Source organism: Salvia hispanica, chromosome 1, assembly GCF_023119035.1.
Source record: "Salvia hispanica cultivar TCC Black 2014 chromosome 1, UniMelb_Shisp_WGS_1.0, whole genome shotgun sequence".
Lineage (NCBI taxonomy): Eukaryota > Viridiplantae > Streptophyta > Magnoliopsida > Lamiales > Lamiaceae > Salvia > Salvia hispanica.
In genome coordinates this window covers 13585815-13604579 of record NC_062965.1, presented here as the reverse complement: position 1 = coordinate 13604579, position 18765 = coordinate 13585815, and the positions used below count along the sequence as shown (strand labels likewise).

Genomic DNA, 18765 nt, shown 5'->3' with positions numbered 1-18765 from the left:
GAGCCATAGAACAAGGAGATCTAGGGTTTTGGTTTGTTCTAGTCTTGTTCATTCTAATCCATAGAATTGAATCGAGATAGATAGATTGGTGTAATGTTCTTCCTAGATCTCATCAAGACTATTTTGATTGTTCGAGATCCGCCCACACGGATGAGTAATCAAGGACTATGGAATAGGTTGGAAGATTCACGGTCGATAAACCAAGGATCTCCGGGTGGTGCAGCTAGCAACTTCGATCCTATGATGGATCAAAATGAGGTAACAATCGAATCTACATCAAATTGCATGATTATGTGTTTATTTGATGTTATATCTATAGATCTATGTTAATTGCATGAAATTGGAGTCGAATGCATAATCACCTAAATAGATCCGTTCTAGGACCTGTTTGGTTTCCGTGTCTTCCGCTGCGGTAGTCCCAACAAGTATTCCCTTTTGGCGTCTTTGGCAATGCCGTCACGAAATCCATGGCGATGTGTTCCCATTTCAACTCAGGAGTTTCTAGTGGTTGCAACTTTCCGTACGGTCGTTGAATTTGAATTTCTTCAAGTTTCGCATCCATCTGTTGTGCTGCAACGATTCTTGTTCTTAGATTAGGCTCTACCACTAAGGTGGCGATTCGGCCTTCCACTGTTTCAGGTGCCCTTACCACTTCCAATCGCATTTTACTAAATTCTCGTATCAGACTTTCCTTTTCCGTCAGAAAAGTAGCTAGTTGCGAATGGTCCCTCCGGCTCAAAGCATCTGCTACTTCATTAGTTTTGCCAGGGTAGTAGTTGATTCCAAAATCGTAGTCCTTTACCAATTCGAGCCATCTTCGTTGTCGCATGTTCAAATCCTTCTGCTCGAAGAAATATTTCAGGATCTTGTGGTCCGTAAAGATTTCACATTTAACTCCGTAGAGATGATGCCTCCAAATCTTTAGGGCATGTACTACTGCTGCTAACTCCAAATCATGGGTTGGGTAGTTCAACTCGTGTGGTCTCAATTGTCGTAACGCGTAGGCGATCACTTTGTTGTTTTGCATCAACACGCATCTTAGTCTAACCTTCAAAGCGTCGGTGTAGACTACGTAGTTCGCTCCAGGCTCTGACACTGCTAACACTGGTGCGGTTGTCAATATCTCCTTCAAGAGTTGAAAGCTCCCTTCACACTTCGGGGTCCAATTTACTTTGACTCCTTTCTTTAGTTGTTGGGTCATTGGTCTCACTATCTTGGAGAACCCTTCTATGAACCTTCGGTAGTATCCTGCTAAACTCAGGAAACTCCGAATCTCGTTCGGTGTGGAAGGCGACTTCCATTGTTGTACAGCCTCAACTTTGGTGGGATCCACTCAGATTTCTTCTGCCGATACAATGTGTCCAAGAAAGTTTACTTCTTTCAGCCAAAATTCACACTTGCTGAATTTGGCGTATAGTTTCTCGGTCCTCAACGTCTCCAAAGTGATTCGCAGATGCTCCTCGTGCTCCTTCCCGTTCTTCGAGTAGATTAGAACGTCCTCTATGAAGACTAAACCGAATTTATCCAAGAACGGGTAGAATACTCTATTCATCAAGTCCATGAATACCGAAGGTGCATTCGTTAGACCGAACGACATCACAACGAACTCGTAGTGTCCATATCTTGTACGGAATGCAGTCTTCGGTATGTCCTCCCTTCGAACTCTTAGTTGGTGATATCCGGACCTCAAGTCCATCTTTGAAAATACGCCGGCTCCTCAGAGTTGATCAAACATGTCATCTATCCTCGGCAGTGGATACTTGTTCTTGAGGGTCAATTTGTTCAACTCTCTACAGTCGATACACATTCTCATCGACCCATCCTTCTTCTTGACGAAAAGCACTGGTGCGCCCCACGGTGAGACACTAGGCCTAACGAAACCTAGGTCCATAAGCTCTTGAAGTTGTATCTTGAGTTCTTCCAACTCTTTAGGCGTCATTTGATACGGTGCCTTTGACACAGGTGCAGCTCCTAGTTCGAGGTCGATTGTGAACTCTTATTATCGATCTGGCGGCGGTCCAGGTAACACTTCGGGAAAAACGTCTGGAAATTCTCGTACGACATCGACGTCTTCCACTTTCCGTTCCTCCTTCTCCTCTCCGTGGAGATAGACGAGATATGCAGGACGCCCTTTTCGTATCATTGCGGTAGTTTGTAGCGCAGAGATTATAGTGGTTCGCCGGTTCATCGAGATTCCATGGTACACGATGGGTTCCTTTCCCGGAGCTTGTAGAGATATTTGTCTCTCCCTACAACGAATTGTTGCAAAATTCGCGGTCAACCAATCCATTCCTAGGATTACGTCGATATCTCCCATTGCCATAACTTGCAGATCGTGAGCGACTAACTTAAGCTCTCCTAATAAAATTTCTACGTTCGAGCATATTCAGGATATTTATATTGTCCCACCCACTGGTGAAGACACTAACATCTTATCGATCAACAATTATCACATTAAAAGTCATGCATACTTCAGAATAAGCAAGTAACAAAATAACATTTCGCATCTACTTTCAACCATTTTCTTCAAACTCACACTTTTTCCTCAAAGTTTCCATATCGCCTCGTATAACGATTTTGATCTCGAGTCTGGTGCTAACAAGAAACTATTCCTTCATCTTTTCTCCAAGCATCCGATTATAACAAATATCTAAATTCTCCGCTTCGTTATTCATGCATTGATCATCAGCTACTCGTAAGCATATTTCATTTCTCAAGAGTTTATTGCTTAAGTTCGATCATCTAGCAGCTTGTGGCAGGTAGTTCGTTGTTGCAGAATATCTAACGTCTTGTTTATTGGTTATGTCGACGCTTTTAGTTGGTGTATAAAATTCCACGCGTGAACTTATTCTTCGTGTGTATCCGAAAAGCACAACTCTAACATTTCCTTGAGTCTAGTATCAATAATTCGAAAATTGATCAAACAGCCTTACTTGGATAGAAACTGATTTCAACTCGAAGAAGCACAACCAAGAATGTCTTTAATCGGAAAGGCTCCAAACTTAATCAAGGAAACAAGAACAACATTTCTAGCTCGACACTCTCAAATCTCATCATTGACAATTGGTTCGAAATAAAGCAAGGACTAAGTTCCATTGAACTTAACCCGTCCATTTTGAGGATTAAATGGTTTACATGTATCAAATAAAACAAATAAAACCCATAGAGCTTGAGAATTTACTTCTGACGAGAGCTCGAAGAACACGAGATAGGTCATGAAAACAGGATGAAACTGCAATAAATCTCAAATTCCATAGCAGACTGCCCGATCAAAATTTGAAAAAAATTCCGAACAACAATGAATGATATCGTTCGAACATGTCGAGGCCTAAAATAATCAGTCGTGGCAGGATTTAGAAAAATAGAAATTATGTCATGAAGTAGCACTAAAATGGTTCAGCGACATCATGTTATTGAAAAATGGAATCACATCAATGAATTCGCGGTTTGTTAAAGGCAACTTAAAGTGAATGGAACTTTTTAGAAATTTAATACGATCGACCCGTTAAGGAAGAAGAGAACATGATAGCCTTAACTTGGTGTTGAATAAAGAAATATCATTGAGTATGAAATAATATATGTAGTGAAACCGAGGTAAAAAGAATTTCACTTCTGCCAGAAAGAGCTTGCCACAAACATGGTTACAAAATAAAGGGGTGAACCAAAGTTCCAAGAAGAATATTCCATCCTTTGAAGAAAATATGTCTGGAGATGTAATCATACTGAAGGTCATAACTGCAAACAACTTTAGGATTAAAGTTCAATGACGGAAGCTCATAAAATCAAAATATCGTCCTTATGATGAATCAAAGGAGACTACTGAATCAAGATATCCAAAGTTACAAAGGCAAACACCAACTTTCGAGACAAGTGACTCATGACTCGATATAGGAAAAGATAATGGGTATTACATGCAAATTGTGAGTCCAACAAGGTCTTAGATAAACAAGGGCTCACTTTTAATCGATAGGTTCCGAAAAAATTTCTTAGGATCCAAGTAAGTACTGTTGACTAAAAAGAATCGTTCATTCTACCTACGAAGGTCGCACTCCCTCGCACATTTTTCCCGAGCCTGAACATGGCAACGTCGTTCTATGAAACCGTGGATTCCAAGTTGAGATTCATCGTATCGTCAAAATTAATAACTATTTTTGATGGTCGCATCTTCAAAGACTTCTTCTTGCCATGTCACATAGTCATTTTCGATTGCCATTATAGACGTGGTCTTAATGTGTCATAAACGTCATCGTATTTGTGTCGCGTCGCCACTTTGGCATGGTATGCAAGACTGCATAGTTTTATTAGATCTTAGGTATGATCTCATCATTGTAAGGATACACCAAAGTTGTTAATATACTGTATATTTTTTCATTGGTTCTATCACTTAGGAAAGTGATATTGCGGTTGTCCTCTTACAACTAAGTTCTAGCCTACTTCTTAGGCACTTGATAATTTCAAGCATAGCTTGAAGTCTCATACTTCAACATATATTCGATCATTACTTAAATGCTATTAAAGCTTCACAGGGCTTCTACGTTCGCAACAAAGTTCAAAAATTTCACATTTCACTCTCATAGTGATTCTATATGATACCTTGTACTTCATCGGTCATAGATTATCACCACATAAAACTTCTTTCATACATAGCACAATCAAACATGTTTATCCCCATAAGTCATATGACGTTCCATAGCATATAACACCCATCGTATATTAATATATGTAAAGATTAACACTTAGTCAATGCATCATCCACAAAATCGAATTTCCAACTTCATGGAGTTCATGTCCATCTATTTCACAATCACATAACTGCAACTACACACGCGTCATACTTCGCCTTCACATTTTCAAAATCATACAAATAAAAATCCCCCTTACCTATATCTATTAACTAGGATACCATCCGGATTCCAGTCCAAGTAACATGTCATAAAATTTTAGAATATAATTGAATTCAAAAATCAAACGAACATCAGTAAGAATGTAATGCAAAAAGTTCAAAGTAATTGCCAGATGAGAATATTGATCATAATTATAATAATAATCGGAGAGCTGAAGTGTATAATTAAACAAAATGGAAACAAGGCAATCTGTGCGATTTTCGAATAGAAAGGGAAGAGTATACAGTCTCGGAAGACGATGTTATCGCCTCTCTGCGAAAGAACGAAGAACTGGGAGATCATTACGATGAACCGCTAATCGCCACAACTCGGAGCGAGTCACATTTGTATTGACTGGTGTCATTCACTTGAGGGGAATTTTCGTTTCATTATTCATATTCTTTTATAATTTATAATTATTAAAACTTGTTTTGTTCAAGAATTCATTTCCAGTCTTCGAACTCACATCAACTATAAACGAATGATCATTTAGGAATGTGATCAAATGAAAACTCTAAATATTGTACAAACTCAAAACTATGATCTGGACCATTGAAAAATGTCAACAGATCACAAAAAAGCATCAACAAGAAAATTTCAACAGAATTTCAACGGTAGTCAATGATTGATGCTGTGTTGATATTGTGTTGATACTGCGTTGATAGTAAAATCTTGAAATTTTACACTATGTTGATATTGTATTGAAACAGTATTGAAGTTGTGTTGAGGAGTTTTGAGTTTATACAATATATAAGTTTGCATTATATTACTACCCTGATCATTTATATAAAAGGATGTTACAAATTTCCAATCCTGCTAAAAGTATAAACGAATGATCATTTATATAAACCGATATTGTTTAATTATTTGAGTCACATTTTTTACTAAAAATACTAAATTAATTTTGTCTATTTCTTTTATGGAATAGTATTTGATTAAAACTATTCAAAAATTTATTTTCAATCTCCAAATACACGTCGATTTTTACAAAACCGGTGATCACTATAAAAGTATAAATAAAATTTACCATTTAATTAAAGATTAGAATTAGAGTAATACTATAGTTTAAATTGTAGGAGTATCAGCAATTTGGTTTGATTAATAAAATTAACGAACAAGATAACCTATTTAATGCATATTTGATGTATTATGAGCACGAAATAATACTGTAAAGTGGAGTAATGTTTTTGTTTAAAATGAAGCACTAGAAAATATCGGAAATACTAATAATAATACTAAGAGTGTCCACAGTGGGAGGGCTGCGGCCCTTGGCCCGGGCTTGGGCAGGGCGCGGTCCCCCACTACTGAGCCGCGGGTGGACGCGGCCATGGGTGGTGGACGAGAGAGAGCCGAGCTCACGGCCAGGCCGAGGCTCTTGGGCACGCGGCTCGGCCCACCACTGCAAGGGCCGAGAGCCGCGGCCCTTGGCCACCGATTTTATTTTATTTATTTATTTTTTTTTTCAAAATTTTTTATATATTCATCCTTTTCTCCTCCAGTTTTTTACCCCAAACCAAACTCTACTCTTTCCAATTGATTTCAATTTAGTTTCAAAACATGAATTCCGACGTTGAAAATTTTCAACGAGCGATCGATGAGGAGTTCGAAGAACTCGTTGCAGCGGTGCAAGCTGAAGCCGATGAGGAGGAGGCGGCTTTGGCGGCGACGGCGGCCATCCCTCGGCCGAGATACCGTCGCCGGTATATCAACCGTGACCATGTCAGAGCCGACCAGCGGTTGATGGAAGACTACTTCGGCGATAACCCCCGTTATACGCCGGAGATTTTTCGTCGGCGATTCAGAATATCATAACGACTCTTCATCCACATTGTGGATTGTTTGTCTCAGCGATACAGGTGCTTCACCTTGCGGAGTGATGCCACCGGTCGACCCGGATTGTCGACATATCAGAAGTGCACGACCACAATTAGGCAACTTTCCTATGCCGGGCCTACTGACATGTTCGACGAATATCTACAGATGGGCGAAACGACTGCCCTTAAGATGCTGAGACAGTTTTGCAAGGGTATCAAAGAAATCTTCAAAGGGGAGTACCTACGGAAACCAACGGCCGAGGAATGCCAGAGACTGATAAATATGCACGGGACTGTGCATCATTTTCCGGGCATGATGGGCAGCATCGATTGCATGCACTGGGAGTGGAGGAACTGCCCGGTGGCTTGGAAGGGGCAATTCACTTCTGGTTTCAAAGGGCGACATCCCACGATGATCCTTAAAGCCGTTGCTGACTACCGCTTGCGAATCTGGCATGCGTATTTTGGTGTCGTTGGGTCAAACAATGACATCAACGTTCTACAATCATCGCATCTCTTCAATGATGAGTCCCGGGGTGAGGGTCCGCAAATCAGCTTCGTGGCCAATGGCACGCAGTACAACAAGGAATACTATTTGGCCGATGGAATATACCCTCGTTGGCCCGTGTTTGTCAAGACGATCCGACAACCAGTTGGGCTGAAGTAGACCTATTTTGCAAAAAACAAGTGGGTGCTAGAAAGGATGTTGAGCGGGCTTTTGGAGTCCTCCAATCGCGATGGGCCATTTTACGGTGTCCGATTCGACAATGGCACGAAAATGATGTCGCAGACATCATGACTACGTGTATCATATTGCACAATATGATAATAGAGGATGAAGGCTTTACCGCAGAGCGCTGGGCACCAGAAGATGGTGCTAGCACAAGTCACGGTATTGCAACCCCTACTCTACAGATGGGTGTACCACGCAGTAATGAATACTTGATTCAGCGCTTCACCAATATGCGGAGTGAAATATCACATTCAACACTGCAGGCTGATTTGGTTGAAGAGGTCTGGAACCGTAGAGGAGGGGGCGCAGCGTGATAGGGGTTCTCTTTGTTGTTCGCGTTGTATCGAAAATTTTCGTTGTATAATTTTCCCTTTTATAATAATACAGCGAAAATTTTGTTATAATTTTGTTTATTTTAATTATTTCTATGTATTTTAATTATTATATGCAAATAATATTTATGATAGCTAAAATTAAAATATAACAAAAAAATGTTAAAAATAATTATAATTGGTGGCCCGGAGGGCCACCATTGTGGTGGCCAAGTTTTCATGGGCATGGCCAAGTTTGTTGGGCATGCCCAAGAAATGGTGGCTTGGGCATGCCCACTAGGGCCACCATTGTGGACACCCTAATATAATAGAGTGAACTACAAAAATAGTCCCTGGACTATGCGTTTATCGCGCCAGTAAACCCTGTACTTTAAAATATCCCCAAACAACCCTTGACTAAGCGTTTATATCAAAATTTGTCCTTTTGCCCATTTTCGAACCAAAAATGCCCTTTTGACCATTTGGGCAATTTGGTCCATACACAATTTTAACTTTTTGTCAACATCACCATTAATGATTCACCATGATTTGCATGTACAGTTATGTATTTAATTAATGATTTTGCATAGAGAGAGAGTGAGTGAATGAGGTGTATAGATATAATGTATATATATGCTACCAGAGAGACACTCTCACTTTGGATCGCAAAATTAATTTTCATTTATCAGAACCCTCAAATTATAAGGTTTCCATAAATTCGATTGTCATAATGAGAATTTAAGCCATTAAAATAAATATAATCTATACCTTTTGGTTTGCATATTGTTTTTCCTTTCATATAATCGTTTTGTTCAGTTTTTCGTTTAATAAATCTGGATCATTTTTCAGAGATAGACGCACAATCAATGCACACAACCATACCTCTCTATCTTCATTAGACATCATTATCTGAATAAAATAACAAAAGGTGAGGACTTTGAGTAGAAGTAGCAATAGCAATGCAGAGAGAGAAACTAGAGTGAGAGAGAGATGGTAAGTCGGAGCACTCAAAAAGGGGTTTTCTTTCGAGAAGAACAAGAAGAGAGAGATATAGATAGAAATTAGAATGTTGTGGTTTTGTAGATATAGAGACAGATATATAGAGAGAGAAAGGTGTGCGTGGACGGTGAAGTGTTTGAAAGGGCGGCAATTAAAGGCAAAACTGCAGCATTTGGTCTACGTAATCCTCAAAATCCCTCTCCTCACCAAATTCCCCTCCACCGTGCCAATTCGCACAAAATAGCTATTTGCGACACATACTTTTCGTATTCAAATCGGAGCCACTTACACCCATTCCCTCCTCCTTCCGCTGAATAGTTCGCGAAGAACAAAATCAACAAATAGGAGCTTTGAAGAGGGCAGCGTGAGGAAGAAGAAGAAGAGAAGAGAGAAGATGTGTGTGTTGATGTCTCTATTTTAAATGAAACAAGAGAGAGAAAAAGGGACAAACAAATGACATCCTGGAAATCATTAATGATGCTGATGACATCTTTAAAAAGTTAAATTGTGTAATGACCAAATTGCCCAAACCCTCAAAGGGTATTTTCGAACGAAAACAGTGTAAAAGGACCAATTTTGAGATAAACGCTTAATCCCAGGGTTGTCTGGAGATATTTTTAAAATGCATGGTTCATTAGCGAGATAAATGCATAGTACGGAGACTATTTTTATAGTTCACTCAATATAATAATAGTAGTAATAATAATTCCAGCTTAGAACCCTAAACCCAACGGTGGCTCACTCCTCACCATACTTGTGAGAGTCAATGCAACTCTGAAACCCCCAAATTTGTCCTACCCTACCCATGATGTCCTCGATAATTTCAAAAATCCCCTCCATGTCCCTCGCTAGGTCTCTCTGCACCGTCGTCGAGACTCGAACCCAAAAGCTCGAGCGAATTGCCGAGGACCTGATTGGCCTCAACAAGATCGAGCGCCATGATTACGTCATTCTCTTTCGTCACAAAATGGGCTTGAATCGGTTCGGCGCCGCCGCCTCACCCGCCGCGCAATCGCCTTCATCACCCGGATCATCTGCCCCTGCTGCTGCCGCCAAAGAGAAGACCGCGTTCGATGTGAAATTGGAGAAATTCGACGCTTCGGCGAAGCTGAAGGTGATTAAGGAGATCAGATCTTTCACTGATTTGGGGTTGAAGGAGGCGAAAGATTTGGTGGAGAAAACACCGGCTGTGGTGAAGAAGGGGGTTACCAAGGAGGAGGCGGAGAAAATCGTGGCGAAGCTCAAGGAAATTGGCGCCACTGTGGTTTTGGAATGAGGCCAGATTTGAATTAGTTCGGTAGTTTTCCTTGGCAGCAATTTTCGGTATTTTGATTGTCGTGAATAGAAATGAAACATTGCTTCAATGATTTCTCAGTTATTCGAAGCAATAGCATATAAATTCGATCAAGTTCATCTTAGTTATAAAAGATGGAATTTTGGACGAGATCAGATCTTCAGTGTGAATGAATGCATTACTGAGAAATCATGTCATTGCTATTACTGTTCACTATCTATGAATAAATGCATTATCAATTGCTTTGGTGTTGCATAACAGAGCTTTCTCGATAATGCCTTGTTTCTATGTTCCTTATTGTGGTGAGAACATGAATACCATACAAATCTAGCTCAGGCATTTAGGTCTGGTTATCGTTCGAGCCTCTGTGTTGTCCTGAAATAGTTTATTTCTCCTGCAAAGAATGTTCAAAGGTATGGTTTTGCTAAGTTTCTGTGTTCAGAGTGGCCTTAATGCAGAAGAATAAAGGGACATTTTCCACATCTGAATTCTGAAAAGCTTTGCGTGATCATATTTCTTCTTGTTGATGCTTACTTAGCTGTTGAAGCCAGGTACTCTCCATATCCTGCTTTTCTTGTTTTCTGCTTCAAAACCATGATGTTTCCAGAATCGGGTGAATTAGGACTGGGCAGTCGATTTTACGTGTAAGAGTTTGCATTTGTCATGGCCAGTTTTCCTCCTAGTAGGGGTGAGTTGGTATGTTCTCTTTGCATAATGTTGAACAACAGGGTAGAGTTTTTTATTTGAGATGAGATTAAATAGTTGATTTAATTTAATTTATGATCTTTTTGTTGTTGTTCTTTGAGTTAATTTTCCTAATAGGATTAAACCTGAGTTCCATTAGCAGCCTATATATATGGCTTGTTTGACATTTGATTTGGGGTGTTGCAAAATTTGAGTTGTATTTCGTTTCACTTGGTGTTATTTTCTTCATGAATCAGTGGATTTTCCATCTTAGTCTATGTTTTCGTTGCATCAATTTTACTGTGCAACAAGCCTAGGTGTATATAAGCGTTGTAGTTAGGGGTGGCGAAACGGGTTACTCGTGGGTACCCGCACCCGACAAGTCGGGTACCCGTACCCGATTTTAGCAAAATTTGTTGTCCCAATACCCGCCCCGCGACATACCGGGATTACCCGATACCTGTGTCGGATATCCCGTACCCGACATTGCGAGTACCCGTACCCGACCCGAAATCCTAATAAAAAATTTGAAAACCATAATAAACGTCAATGGTCCCTAATTTACTTTATTAATATCGATGGTAAACGTTGAATAGATTGAGAATAAAAGTGAAGGGACACTCTATAACTAGTTCCTGTGAGTTTTCAATTGTATGTTCGTTGGAATATGAAAAAGTTTTCAAAGAACTCTTAGATTATACTATAAAGTATAAAGTACTTCCACTACTCCGCCTTAATAAAGATATTTCATTTTCTTCACTCATTTTGAAAATATAATAATATAAATATTCCTCTCTACATTATTATTTCTCTTACTTTATTTTTTCTCCGTTCTAAATATTTATTTTTAATTTTTCAAAATGAGTGCGTATATGACTATTATTATTTAACTATTTACTTTTTTTCATCCACTTTAACTATTTGAAACACTTCTATTAATATGAAAAGGATGGAGTATTAAAATTGGAATATGGCTAATACTAATAATAACGGGTATTATCAGGACTAACCGGTATACCCACGCGGGTAGCGGATATACCCGCTACCCACAAAATTCTAAAACACACTACCCGATCCCGCCCCGTTTCCCGTTATCGTCGGGTAGAGGGTACCCAATACCCGGCAGGTAGCGGGTCGAGATGGAAATTACCCATTATCCGCTACCCATTTTGCCACCCCTAGTTGTAGTGAGACAGAAATGTAGTAGGATTTTGTAGTTTGATTGCTGTTATAACTGAATCGAACAAGAAAGCCAGAATCTCAGGCTTACAGAAGATTGCTAAACGATGCATTAAGGTTTTGATTTTCTTTTTCCATTAACTTTAAAATGAAATTCAATAAACCACTGCATAATGCAATTCAATTGTCATAGGAGTTTTGCAAGAAAATTGGTGAGTTTGGGACACAAACAACAAGCCGATGAAACTGGCAAAATTCATAGAGTCACAAATCTGCAACTTATCTACAATATATATAGACACAGGCTTGCAAAAGATGAGCTCCCCACAGGATGGCCTTCCATGTTGTCAAATATTCTGCACAGAAACAACCGAACGAGGCAATCAAGCCGAAATCTTGGACAATCATTCAAGCAAGCAGAAATATAATATACGTAGAGGCTTCAACTATACCAGACACCGCATAGTTTGACAATTCAATGCCTTCTGGGCAGCATCAGCAAAACACTGTGCAGCTTCTGCTTCAGCCTCAGCTTCCTCGGCTTCCCTTGCTGCTGCCTCAGCTTCTGCTATCGCAGCTTCAGCCTCCGCAACTGCTATTGCAGCAGCTGCAGCAGCCTCCTCCGGGCTCATTCTCCTCATTTGCTCTAGCTCAGCATCAATCTCGGCTTTACTAAGAAGCACAACGCTGCTTCCCTCCGCTTGAAAATGATTCTTCTTAGCTCCATATTCAAGCAACAACGTTGGTTCTTCCCCAGCACTAAAAGAGATTAACTTTGGTGCAATTCTGTATTGATTCTTCACCTGTTAACCAGACGCTACAAATTATCAAGTTGAAGACCATAACGACTCGACCTCTTAATTTTTTACCTATGAGGAGGTAGATAATTTGATTTCTTATTGTATATATGACTCCATAAACGAAGCTCAAAAGGTTAGATACGACAACAAAAGCTCAGAAATCTTTTTCACTCTTGACACAATTATAGCACCAAAAGGACCCTCTTTTCCCCGGCCTCTCAGATATCTCCTGTTCATCGCATAACAATAACTACACAGTTTATGAAACACGTCCAATTAATCACCCAACTGGAAAGGAGTCAAATATCTAATACTCTCACATAGAAATCTCTGGTAGAGGTTCTTTGAAGAATCACCGCTGTCATAAGACCCAAATTTTAACAAATTTTCAAACAAAATGGCGAAGGATAGAAGAACTCATATTCAAGAAAGATGCAAATAAAAGAGCAACAGGGAATGGCCCCTATTGAAAATGAAGCTGCCAAGCAAACTACTGCTGCCAAAAGCACTAGTCTTCAAGCAATCCTAACTTGTGGCCTAACTCTAAGCCCCTAGGTGTACAATAAAATATACTCCCTCCATTCCCTAAAACTAGGAACATTTGTAACGGCACGGGTTTTAATGCAAAACTGGTAAAGTAAGAGAGAGGTAGAAAGAAAAGTGTGTTAGTAGAAAATGGGTCTCACCTCATTAGAGAGAAAGAAATTTCCTAAAAAATTGAAAGTTTCTATTTAGGGGACAAACCAAAAAGGAAAGAGTTTCTATTTTTAGGGGACGGAGGGAGTAAGAAACATAGCCGATTCCTCTAACCCATGCCAATGCCAAATAAGTGTATATTCAAAACATCTCAGCCAGGGTTGTTGGTTCACCCTCGCCCACTACATATATACCCAGAAATAAATGCCACCCTCCCAATTTTCTGCTAAACTAATTAAATGATTAGATCACTATGTCTTAAGAATCGCATCATTTGGATCCCCAGTGATGGCATGTTTACATTGCCAGGACATGAATGAAGTAGCATGCATGAAAAATGAATATATTTGACCAAGGCTAGTAGACACTAGGTACTTACTATCTAATAATCAGTAACTTACAGCACTAAAACATGTAAATTTGAGATTCCCCCGGAAAGAAACAGGAACTATTTTCTGAAGTGATATATATACCTTAATTAATCGTCCATTTTCTGTTAAAATCTTCAAATTTGCAGCCAAAGTCCTCTCAAGTTCTGGAGGGGCTGAGTAATTTTCCTACACATATATCATATATCATGTCAGATTCAGAAACTCATCCTCATAGAAGATATAAGAAAACTCTTAAAGGTAGGACTTGCTATTCGTGAAGCTATGCTTCAACCAAATCGTACAGTGGCTGTTCTCATATGAAAATTATAGCAGAAATGTGTGGTGAAGCAAAAGTTTCTTTTTGCAGGACATGAGTTTATCAAAAAGTAAATTATGTACCTTCAAAACTCTAGCGATCACAAAATATTATTGAACACCAGCATTTTCTCAGTTTTCAGCAGATTTGACTTTTCAGTCAATTTTATTTAGAAGTCTAAAAAACCATGTACATCAAAAGACAGAAAAGAAATACCTCTACATATTGCATAATAGCAGGCCGACTGGATCCTCGAGGCTCCTTTAACTTTGTTATAGCCTCCAGAATAACATCATCCATCCTGCATTCACAGCCAAAAGCCTCAAATGATGTATTTAAGAGCATCTAGAACAAATTCATTCTGTATGAATTATAGAAATATAATGATTTTCAGATCTAATTTGAGTTTAACGCATTTAGAACAGGAGCAACGCATCTTATGGAGCTTGTTCTTATACTAAATCAAGCAATGGACCAGTGTGCAGCCATAGTTCAAGCACATGAAGCAACATAACAAGTCCCTTCCTCCTCCTACCAGGTAGAAAGATTATCCGCGAACATGCACACACTAGAGAAACTGTCAAAGTTGCAAGTTCATCTTATGAAGCAACTAGGACAGATGTTTGAAAATAAATTATTGAAGGGATGTGATTTTCCTGTATGCTTAAAACAGGCCAACCTATCTTTACAGTCGGAAGGCATCAAATGAGTAATGACTCAATAAAAGCATCTATAACAGAATCATATGACTTCTAAAAACAGTGCTTATGATTCCCAAACATGCATACACATATAACAACCCATGGAAAATTCCAAATTAACCTTCCGAAGCGCCTAAGCCGCACCTCTGAAAATAAATTATCTAAAGAAAGGTGTTTTTCTACACGATTACAGCAGTTGCAACACGAGAGAACTGAGCACCCACAAGAATTATGGCAAGGAAAAATCAACATAGCCTTAAAATATTATTAAATAAATTAATTTTACTACATCCATTAAATGATCGGACGAGTTCTAAAAAGATAAAAGGAGAAAAAATAAGGAGGAAAGTGGGTTATGAAGAAGCTGGTCAGTAATATACATATTTAAAATTGGCACTTCACGAGGTTATGTATTCCAACCTTGATATGATTTTCTTGAATTTTACGTCCTGGGATATTTCATCGGATACTGCAATAGAAGTTACACCAAGAACTTCATCCTTATCCACCACCATGCTACTAGCCGTAGTGTCCTCTTGCTTGGGGGTAAGCTGGCTGCTTTTAATTGAAACCCTAGCCCTATGGCGGGATCCAAGACCATTTGCCATGCAATTCAAATTTCTCCACTTATCCTATACCAGAAGAAGTCCTCTGAAATATATTAATTTCTGCAATGCAAAGGATACAATAAAGATCTACTAATCAGTACCTTAAGGTCCACATTAGAACGTGACCGCAAGACTGTGGTGAACTGTGGATCTTTAAGAATAGTACTCCATTTTCCCATTCCATATTTTTGAATGCCAGCTTTAAGAGCAGCTTCTTCTTCCGATGTCCATTTCTGCTTAGGGGCACCCATCGCAGACCTAGTGAGTAATGCTAGTTTTTGTTAAACCTGCCAAATGCAGAGACATCGAACAATTAGAGAATAGATACAATACTAACACCTAGAATAAAAGAATGTAGTAATAACAAATAAAAGAAAGGAACGAAACGGTGTATTTTCCGTATACAGTTACCAAATTTGCACAGAAACTCCTTTATTTTTTTTAAAAGATGAGTATCTCGGCATTTAATGACTCCTAACAAAATCCCGAATACGACGAATACAATAATCAACCAAAAGATTATGGCACATCCTAAATAGGTAGATAATACCCTAAAGCAACACCCTATCACCAGCTATACTTTGCATATCAAATTTAGACATGCAAGAAACATACTATAATCAAAACACTGCAATCAAAATTCCAGTCTGAGGCTATAATAAATTGGATACGACACGTGCTTTAGATAAACTGATCAATAATAGAGAATGCAGCATTTGCAACTAATCACAAGCCACAAGAAGTATATAGAAACAAGTTTCAAGAACTCATAAACAAACTCCAACAATGATCTGGAAAACAGTGATGCAGAGAAATGCAGCACACCAGTTATCCCTACCAACCGATATACTTAAATTCATGTGAACATTAACCTTTACCAAAAAACACAGAACCTTAATTTTCTAAGTTATAACAAAACCGATATGAAAGTCAAAATTCCAAACTAAAACACAGAGCTGTCCAATAAAGTGAAGAGACCAGCTCTTTTTCATGAAAAGAAATCCTTTTGAGGTGAATCACGCATTAAATCGAGATGATTCTGCCCACTACCATCTTATTCAAGCTACATCATTCCATCACATGAAAAGGGCAGACGCAATTTCGTGTTTCAAAATTGAAAATAAAAAACAGGAAAGCAAAGACCATTCTTTCAAAGGTAAAGCTGAGAGCTCTGAATAGAGTAGCCATACCCGGAGTAGAGGCAGGCGAGTGATTCCTAAAAAATGTTGAAGGAGAAGTCTGATTTATACAATTGAAACCCTAATTAATATAAAGTCGGAAAGAGGAAGAATTAATGAGTTCCTACCTGGTTTGTGATTATCCGATGCATAGTTTCTGATTCTGGAAGAATCATCCAGCTATGAATACACTCTACTGTTGGTGTGAGCAATAAACTACACTCAATTTTGTAGTAATAATTTCATTTGGAAGCTTAACCTTGTATGGGACCAAATTATTTCCCAAGCATGTCCATTAGACTCTGATACCATGACTCCACTCACAATTTTTATTTACGCTGACCCAAACTTTTTTAACAGATTTGTGATAATAATTTTTCTTTTTCTATAGTAGATTTGGTTATTATCTACATTAAATCCAACCGGAATAGCAAACCCTCTTTTACAAAAAGATTATCGACTATCAATAAGGTATTCCAATATTGCATAAGGGTATAATTGGATCGTTTTATTTAATTTGTTGTCCATCAACTTGTATTCTAGTTTTGATATTAATTTTGTGAATTTAATTGGACCATTTTTGGAAATTATCCAATGAGATCTTTGATATTTCCCAGCAAGAGGCGTATCCGGCAATGCAACCCCACCGCGATGACGTTTTAGAGCGGTGGCGGTCAGGATTTGTCGCAGCGCTTTGAAGTTTGGGACACACATCCATCGCAACCACCTCGATTATTGAGCAAGGCGTTTCAAGTGCTTTGAGGAAGAATGACCCAACCACACCATGATGACTTCTTTGAGCGGTGTGTAGAGAAATCGCTAGCTCCAGGAATAAGACAAAGATTGCCTGGGAGAAGAAGCTAGCGGGGAAAATAAGCGGAAGAAGGAAGAGCTACTAGACTGAGGAGCATCAAATTGGAGGGCAAAATAGGGATCACATGAACAGTCTAGAAGCTCTATCCACTATAAATAAGAGCATGCGCTCAACATGAAGAGAACACGTTCCATCACTTTTTCGGCTCTTAGCTTAGTTTTCCACTTCTCTACACACACTTTCACGGGGAATTATCACGGGAGGTTCACGTTCTAGCTTGATTGTGGAGTAACACCGTCTCTACGGAGGCGAAGAAACAATTATCATTTGCTTTCCAGTTTACTTTTCGTACTTTCCGAGTCCTCGCTGTTCGAGGCTCGGCTCTGTTTCGTTATTGTCGTTGAATACTTCGTATTTTGCAATGGATGTCGCTACTTTTGTTTCGTTTACCTTATTGTTGTGTTGTTGGTTTGATTTGCTGATTATTGTTGGTTGATTTGAGTTTGGAGTTGGATTGTGAGAAATTTGTTGTTGATTGGTTGAATCTACGTAAACTTGTGAGGACCGGAGATGGAAATGATGTTTGATTGTTATGGATGGCTTGGATCTTGAGTGGATTAAGCGTCTCGTGGATGGATCTACTTATTTTCGCTTGATTTTGATGTTTAAATTCTACATTCTAGTTTGCCTCGTCTAGTATTCGTAGATCCACATTAGTTTTACCTGTTCTTCGTTTCTATCGTTTAATTTTGTTCACCTTGTTTCGATCTTCGTTTTGCTCTGTTTTTCACTGGTTGTTTCATGATAAAAGTTGGAGAAGATGATGTCGCTGTTAGTTAGTCCTTAGGTTAGTTATTTTGCAGCTTTTCAGTCGTACTATGTCATTTCGGGGATGGTCCCCACGTCTAATTCTTCCCAAGTCTAGGTTAGTTTAGGAAGCTGTTCGCTCGGTCCAGTAATTGTCTTGCTTTCTTCTGGTTTATGCATGCTTTAAAGATCCCGTCTAGATCTAGCTGTTAGGATAAGTTCTTTAAATTCCTAAGTCTAGGAAGTAAGTGTCAACCCCAAAAATTGCGTGGCAGCAGCCAAAAATAGTTTCCAGGTCTTTGAACATGTTTACTTACGCATCCATCTTTGTGGATTCGATCCCTGCTTCCCTGTACTAATCTTTTACCTAAAGCGGGTTGAGGGTTTTGAAGGGGGGGTTAAGGTAGTGATTGTGTGCCCAACGACAAGTAGCTCAAGATTCTCTGAGTTCCTAGACCTAACGTCTAGAGGATTTTCTAGATCGAGGGATATTAATTTTTAACACTCTTTCGCTGACCATTAAACTCACAGCTCTTCAAATGGCGCCGTTGTCAGGGATGGATGACGTAGTTTGTTT

The 18765-nt window shown here is 39.1% G+C and overlaps 3 protein-coding genes across 5 annotated transcripts; 2 read left to right on the top strand and 1 right to left on the bottom strand.

Annotated features, from left to right (window-relative positions):
- The first annotated feature begins 6440 nt into the window (after positions 1–6440).
- LOC125187576 lies at positions 6441–7364 on the top strand. Its single transcript, XM_048084198.1, has 2 exons — positions 6441–6583; positions 6740–7364. Exons 1-2 carry the CDS (start codon positions 6441–6443, stop codon positions 7362–7364), a joined length of 768 nt encoding a protein of 255 aa, XP_047940155.1.
- A 2116-nt stretch (positions 7365–9480) lies between these two features.
- Positions 9481–10322, top strand: LOC125216570 (50S ribosomal protein L7/L12-like). The gene has a single exon (XM_048118324.1). The coding sequence runs from the start codon at positions 9546–9548 to the stop codon at positions 10014–10016; it is 471 nt and encodes a 156-aa protein (XP_047974281.1). The 5' UTR covers positions 9481–9545; the 3' UTR covers positions 10017–10322.
- A 1712-nt stretch (positions 10323–12034) lies between these two features.
- LOC125202498 (telomere repeat-binding factor 2-like) lies at positions 12035–16861 on the bottom strand. 3 transcript variants are annotated; one of them, XM_048100899.1, is made up of 8 exons: positions 16696–16861; positions 16580–16628; positions 15491–15676; positions 15202–15413; positions 14297–14381; positions 13867–13950; positions 12350–12700; positions 12035–12253 (listed from the first exon to the last, which is right to left on the bottom strand). In XM_048100899.1, exons 3-8 carry the CDS (start codon positions 15638–15640, stop codon positions 12245–12247), a joined length of 891 nt encoding a protein of 296 aa, XP_047956856.1. In that variant the 5' UTR covers positions 15641–15676; positions 16580–16628; positions 16696–16861; the 3' UTR covers positions 12035–12244. The 3 variants fall into 3 exon arrangements, with proteins under 3 accessions (XP_047956856.1, XP_047956855.1, XP_047956857.1); XM_048100898.1 differs by having other exon boundaries at positions 16580–16605; XM_048100900.1 differs by lacking the exon at positions 16580–16628.
- Positions 16862–18765: the final 1904 nt, after the last annotated feature.

Bases quoted from the DNA above. Each gene is read 5' to 3' on its own strand.
- LOC125187576 (XM_048084198.1), top strand. From the start codon at position 6,441: ATGAATTCCGACGTTGAAAATTTTCAACGAGCGATCGATGAGGAGTTC. The intron at 6,584-6,739 runs GTATATCAACCG...TCAGCGATACAG, and splicing joins CGGCCGAGATACCGTCGCCG to GTGCTTCACCTTGCGGAGTG.
- LOC125202498 (XM_048100899.1), bottom strand. From the start codon at position 15,640: ATGGGTGCCCCTAAGCAGAAATGGACATCGGAAGAAGAAGCTGCTCTT. The intron at 14,382-15,201 runs GTTGGAATACAT...CTGTGAATGCAG, and splicing joins TTCAAGAAAATCATATCAAG to GATGGATGATGTTATTCTGG. The intron at 12,701-13,866 runs GTATATATATCA...TCTGGTTAACAG, and splicing joins AAAATGGACGATTAATTAAG to GTGAAGAATCAATACAGAAT.
- LOC125216570 (XM_048118324.1), top strand. From the start codon at position 9,546: ATGATGTCCTCGATAATTTCAAAAATCCCCTCCATGTCCCTCGCTAGG.